This window comes from Cynoglossus semilaevis, chromosome W (assembly GCF_000523025.1).
Source record: "Cynoglossus semilaevis isolate Cse_v1.0 chromosome W, Cse_v1.0, whole genome shotgun sequence".
Lineage (NCBI taxonomy): Eukaryota > Metazoa > Chordata > Actinopteri > Pleuronectiformes > Cynoglossidae > Cynoglossus > Cynoglossus semilaevis.
Window position 1 is genome coordinate 5496883 of NC_024327.1, and position 7002 is coordinate 5503884.

The 7002-nt window shown below is 41.8% G+C and overlaps 1 protein-coding gene across 1 annotated transcript in view; it reads left to right on the forward strand.

The window, feature by feature from the left end:
• The window catches only part of LOC103397027 (tetraspanin-15-like), a 25171-nt gene that overhangs the window by 3488 nt on the left and 14681 nt on the right, over positions 1-7002 (forward strand). The window contains exons 2-4 of the mRNA XM_008335278.3: positions 1989-2174; positions 4484-4558; positions 4711-4806. Coding sequence (XP_008333500.1) covers positions 1989-2174; positions 4484-4558; positions 4711-4806 — 357 coding nt within the window. The remainder of the gene's footprint in view (positions 1-1988; positions 2175-4483; positions 4559-4710; positions 4807-7002) is intronic.

Genomic DNA, 7002 nt, shown 5'->3' on the forward strand with positions numbered 1-7002 from the left:
AAAGGGGGCTGAATACTTTTGCACGCCACATTTTTCAGTTTTTTATTTCTAAAAACAATTTAAAGTCATGTATAATTTTCCTTCTACTTCACAATTGTGTGTCGCTTTATGTTGATCTTTTATCTAAAATGCCAATAAAATATATTTATGTTTGTGGTCGAAACGTGACAGAATGTGGGAAAGTTCAAGGGGTATGAATACTTTTTCAAGCCACTGTAAGTAGGAAGTGGGAGCCAGTTTCCGCCTCTTTTCAGTAGGAACATTAATATTGTTTAATCCCCTATATCTATTGACTTTACTTAAATGAGATGAATTAGGGTTTCTGAACAGCAATTCAATTCATTTTTCAACATATTTCTTGTTTTATGACACACTAAGAGATACAATTCAGATTATAAATCTAGTGTGTCCAAATAACTTGAAACTGACAAAAGTAATATCCATCCATCCATTTTCGTCCGGTTATTCATTACCGTTGTGGGGGCAGAAGTCGCCACCCAAATCACATTGCACCGTACCAACCTCCCTGAACCTTCCTGCGGGTGGTGAGTCCACTGGAAGGTACCAACCGCCTTAACAGGGATTTGATCTTGCCCAGGAGGTGAACCCTGGGGTTCCACACCAATGGCAGAGACTTTGCCTCTGGACCAAATCGCCACCACAAAAGTAATAATAAATAGAAAAAAAAATCTAAAAATTAACCAATGAAATCAGACATTGTGCTTGAATTGTGGTTCAACAGAGTCATAAAACAAAAAACAAATGGTAACCCTAGAAAAGATTGAAAAACTTCAACATCAGAAATTTCTACAAATTTGTCTGCCTATTTAATGAGTGAAAAGTAGTCACTCGTATGTATACAGCACTGCACATGGACCACAGAAGGTGAAGGGGAGCGTTGTCTCAGGAGGTTAGACAGAAAATTATAGACGAGCATGTTAAAGGTAAGAAGTTTAAGGTTAACAGGACTGGAGCCAATCTCCCTGGATGTGGCCGCAAGAGGGAAATTGATTATAATTTGAAGCTACAGATAATACCAATGGTAACCAAAAAGCCCAAAACAACCTCCAAATAAATTAAAGGTGAACCCCAAAGTCAAGGTACATAAATGACCACCCCATCTGTCACTATTTGAGCCAAAGTGGACTTTATGAGATGCCAAGGAGGACACAACTCTTGATAGCAAATCGTAAAAGAAATACCACAATGCATATTGACAAGCCACAAAGCTTCCGTGCGAATGTCCTTTGGACAGATGAGACAAAACTGGAGCTTTTTGGCAAGGCACATAGTCCCTAATGTGAAACATGGAGGAAGGTTGTGCAACAGTATATTGAATTAGGGGTACCATCATTTTGGTCCTGGTCAGTTCCATAGTTTGTTTTGTTTATTGTTGTTTATTTCAATGGCCATTGTTGGTTTTCCTTTCAATAACAGATGCGTAACTACAATTTTTTCTGTGTATAAAAGGAAATTGTACCAAGATGTATATAAAAAAACTGCTTAGGAAAAAAGGCAGTTAAAATCACTGTACTCTGGTCCTGTCTGTGTCTGCTATCAAGACAGAGAACATGTCCACTTCACTTCATTCCACAATTATAGAAAGTGCAAGTGCTTATAGTTGATGTGGACACGAGCCTCATTCTGCCGAAAGTCTTCTTACGCAGCGCAAAGCAGACATTATTAAAAAAATCACAATATGTCCTATTGTGATTTTTTTTTTTTTAGTCTGGTCATCTCAGCACAGAAGAAAAGCCAGAAGTAAATACTTGTATAAAATGCATTTTACTTGCAGCTGGGAGCTTTTTTTAATACAACAGAAATCTTAATAGTTTTGTTACACTAATGTGTGATGTGTCTTTTATTAAGCGATTTAAACCCAAAGAGGAGAAGCTTTTCTAGGTATACTTCATCCCTCGTGTCGGTCATTACTATTTACATCCAAAAGCATCACTTCCTTTTTAACGACATATTTTTCTCTCCTTCAGCTTATGGGTCTTTGTGTGCTGTGTGTTGGACTCTATGCTGAAGTGGAGAGACAGAAGAACCACACCCTGGAGGGTCTTTTCCTTGCTCCTGCTGTGGTGCTAATTCTGCTGGGCCTGGTGATGTTCACTGTGTCGGTGGTGGGCATGGTGGGATCCCTCAGGGACAACAAGACTCTGCTGCACATGGTAGGAATGATGGTGGAAGAGAGTGTGACTATAACTGTAAGTTAATACAAACATTTGTCAGTTTACAGGCTTTAACTTCTAGTCAGATGAGTTGACCATCTTCATGGAGCACAAGGCAGTAAATAAGTCAAGCTCACTGACGCAGTTGTCAAATGGATTGTGAGAGACTGTAGACTGATTAATATTGTTGAGGACAACGACATCATCAAAGCTTTGAAAGAAACTCTCAACATGTTCTACAAGCCACCGTAGATATGTGACATAATGAGAAGTAAGCTTCTCAGTCATCCAGGTCATCTTATCAAAAAATAGTTACATCGAGGGCAACTGGACTGAGTGTCTTGAAGACGTTTCACCTCTCATTGAAGAGGCTTCTTCAGTTCTGAATAAGCTCCTCAAAGAAACTGTAGCCTATATTTTAGAAACAGCAGTGTGTAATAACAAATCCATTCAGTGCATACTAAAGTCCTTTCTTTAGGTTCAGTCTATTCTAGTTACCCAATCATAGACATGCTGCAGTAGACTGTAGGTCCACTGACATGCCTGGGTGTATAAAATGTTTTTCGACTGAAGCAGATGTAATTTTTAAGCAGCGCGCAGCACAAACGGTCACTTATGTAAACAATAACAGTAATGTAAACATACTATGATGCATTTAAGTGATTTTTGGCTTCAGATACCCAGTTTTCTCTTCACATCCAAAAGGACAGCTGTTGCAGTTGGCATAAACAGCAGAGAAGCTCAAAGGCTGTTGGGATGTTCTTCTCTAATTAGTCTATGTGAAGTACCATATTTTCCGTACTATAAGGCGCACTTAAAAGCCTTTAATTTTCTCAAAACTTGACAATGTGCCTTATAACCTGGTGTGCCTTATGTATTACTTCTGCGCTTACTGAGCTCGAACCGATTTTATAAAGCCAAACCACACAGCGCATCACACATGATGACACACAACTAAAGCACACTGGGAGCCAACAATGACGTTTAACTCCATCCATCCATCCATCCATTTTCATCCGCTTATCCGTTACCGGGTCGCGGGGGCAGCAGTCGCCACCCAAATCACATTGCACCGTACCAAACCTTCCTGCGGGTGGTGAGTCCACTGGAAGGTACCAACCGCCCTAACCGGGATTCGAACTTTCCCAGGAGGTGAACCCTGGGGTTCCACACCAATGACAGAGACATTGCCTCTGGGCCAAAGCGCCACTACGTTTAACTCTGTTATCACAATTAGAAGATGATCAACAACAATTGTTACAGTATGGTTGTGTAACCCATATCCGTGCAACGTCGCGTCGTGCCTCCAAACACCCGGAGACGGAGTTGTGTTTTTGATGTATGGTGCGATGCAGGACGACTCAGACGCATGGCTGTCGATTTTTTCGTGGTCAAAAACTCTTTTTATTTCTGCTTTTTTTATCGATACAGGAAAAACACACACTCTCCCTGCAAAACAACATCCGCACTTCCGCACGGAACAGCGTCAAAACAACAATAAGGTGACCACCCAGAACAAAAATAGTGACAACCGGCTGACTCTGGAGGGGCCAACAACAACAACAACCGCGTCCTCCAGTGTCCAACTTAGGTCACTACCCTTTTCCACAAATCTCCATCCCTATTGGTCCATGCGTGCCCATCTCATTGTCAAAACCCAAGTGAAGCAAATTAATTCGGGGCTTGCCATCATTCCGGGTGGATTAACCACAGAATTCCAACCGCTAAATATTGGTGTTAACAGGGCGTTCAAAGTTAAATTGCAAGCTGCCTGGGAGCATTGGATGACAGAAGGCGAACACACATTCACTAAGACAGGGAGGCAACGCTGGGTGGGTTACGCCACTATCTGCTTATAGATCGTGGATGCCTTGGCTAAGGTATTAGTCCGACATGTCGTCCGAGCTTTCACGAAGGCCGGAATCATCACTGAACAGCTAATTAACAGCAACGAGACTGAATCAGAGAATGACGAGAGGGATCCGGGCATGCTTGATTGTTCCGCTTAATTGTTTCACTGACTGTTTTGTTCTGCTTAATGCACCTTATAACCCGGTGCACCTTATGTATGAAAATATTCCCGTTCATTGATAGTGTGCCTTATAATGCGGTGCGCCTTATGGTCCGGAAAATGCGGTAAACAAAGGGATGCAAAGAGAAAGACCCAAAATATTGGCTATTTTATTTTTTCATATTCAGATTGATGTGGGCTTGTACACTAACTCTATAAAGAGCTGTAGAAGTGCAGGACTCTTTGGTGTGGGTCGTACATTCTGTTACTCTAAGGATTCTGTCTTCTTCCTCCACAGTTCCTGTGTGTCCTCTGTGTGTTGCTGCTCCTGCAGGCCATTGCACTCACAGCTGCTCTGATATTTGAAAAGAAGGTAAATGGCTTAGTGTCTGTAGTTCTCATAGATTACACTGCTTGCGGTTCTACTCTGTCTCAAATGACAGCCTGTTGTCACAGTTGGGTCACCTTGCTGTTTTTTTTACCCTATCTCACCCTATGACCACCACCGTTTTCTGCTGCATTCAGACCATTGCCTTGTTCCAGAGCAGCATACGAGAAGGAATCAAACACTACTACGACGACCTGGACTTCAAAAACATTCTGGATTATGTGCAACAAAAGGTGACTTGATAAATCATGGATTAATTTATTACTTTTAGGAAGGAAATGTCATTTACACTCTTCCACATGGGATTATAGAGACACAACATAATCTAATAAAACAGTAATAAGTAGTCCAGCACTTAAAGTTCATTACAAAATACTCTGAAATGGAAAAAATTCTTTTTTCCACTGAATTGTTAACCAAAACAAGACCACACCCTGCTGGTAAGAACTTACCTGACCATTGACCACATTTGTGCCCTTCTGGATTTCTGCCTCACCACTACTTACTTCCAGTTCAACGAGTTTTTTTACAGACAGAAGCATGGCTGCGCTATGGGCTCTCCTGTGTCTCCCATAGTAGCGCATCTTTACATGGAGGAAGTGGAGAGCCGAGCGCTACACTCCTACGTGGGAACATCACCCAGCCACTGGTTCCGATATGTGGACGACACCTGGGTCAAAATCAAGGTCCATGAGGTCAACAACTTCACAGACCACATCAACGAGGTGGACAGGAACATCAAGTTCACCAGAGAAGATGTGAAAAACAACAGTCTTGCATTCCTGGACTGTGAGGTTCATATCACAGAGGATAGACACCTCAACATAGAGGTGTAGAGGAAACTAACTCACACCGACCAGTATCTCCGTTTTGACTCGCACCACCCACTGGTGAACAAATTAGTAGTCATCAGAACCCTACAGTCACGGGCAGACACCATTCCCACCACCAACAGACTTAGGATGGGAGAACAGGGAGACATTAGGACAGCCCTTAAGACCTGTGGCTATCCCAGATGAGCTTTTTTAAAAACTAACAAAAAGAGGCCCATAAAGAGGGAGGAAAGTTTCGGAAAAACTCAGGAGGATCTTTAACCAACACCAGATCCCTGTACACTTCAAACCCGGTAACACCCTGAGGCAAAAACTGGTTCATCCCAAAGACAAGACACCAAAAAACAAGCTGTGGTTTATGCCATTCAGTGCAGTGAAGAGTGTACGGACCTGTACATTGGGGAGACCAAACAACCGCTACACAGGCGCATGGCCCAACATGGGAGAGCCAACTCCTCAGGACAGGACTCGGCTGTTCACATACACCTCAAGGACAAAACACACTCCTTTGAGGACAACAATGTTCACATTTTGGCCAAGGAAGACAGATGGTTTGAGAGAAGGGTAAAACAGAAGAGGTGGGATAAGACACAACCTATCACTCATATACAAAGCACTCTTAGGAACAATACCCAAACGATTCTCCTCAGTTTCCCACAACAAAGGGGAATGTGACCGAAACCATTCTGATGAGGATCACAACAACCCATCAGGCTCCTAACGACTGTTTACACTTTCCCAGTTGACCCCAACGCCCCACCCAACAGGGGGGAGCTGAAGTAGCTTTATCCTTTGTCACACCCAGAGTATATATTTGCTATACTCCCCATCACCAGTTAGAACTGAAGAAGCCTCTTAGATATGCGGCGAAACGTCTTCTTTGAGAAAATTCACGTCCAGTTCCCTAACAGAACTCTTCAACCTTGACCATGACCTGGATGACTGAGAATCTTCATAGACATGTTAACCAAAATGTAACACTGACCGCTTAATAGTGGGGATGGCTTCATCCGATACTCTGTATCAGTATCTGATCTAAATTTAAGGAAAGATTGTTAAAAAATACAACTATAGCCCATTTGATCCAATACCCAAGTTCAATAAGCGCAGCTCGCAACATGCTCAAGGAGAAAAGGTATTGGATGGATATCAGTATCAGCACATACTCGAATTTGCAGTATTGGTATCAAACGTGAAAAACTCAATTGTTTTTTTTTTTCATTGGTTGACGATGTTGACTACTACATATAATAGTAAATGGCTACCTTTTTCTGGTTCCTAATATATGGCAAACCCCTTTAATCCTTTGTCATATGTACTGTATTTCACCCTCTGATTGATTAATGTAATGTATAAAATCTTTCTGGACTTAGTAATAGGTGTGAAGCTGACTAATTGGACATTTTGAAAACTAATGATATTGGCAGTGTACAGTGCCGTGAAAAAGTATTTGCCCCCTTCCTGGTTTCTGTGTTTTTTGCATATTTATCACACACAAAGGTTTCAGATCATCAAACCAATTTTAGTATGACACAGAGACAACCCAAGGAAATAGAAAATGCAGTTTCTAAATGATGATTTTATTTACCAAGGGAG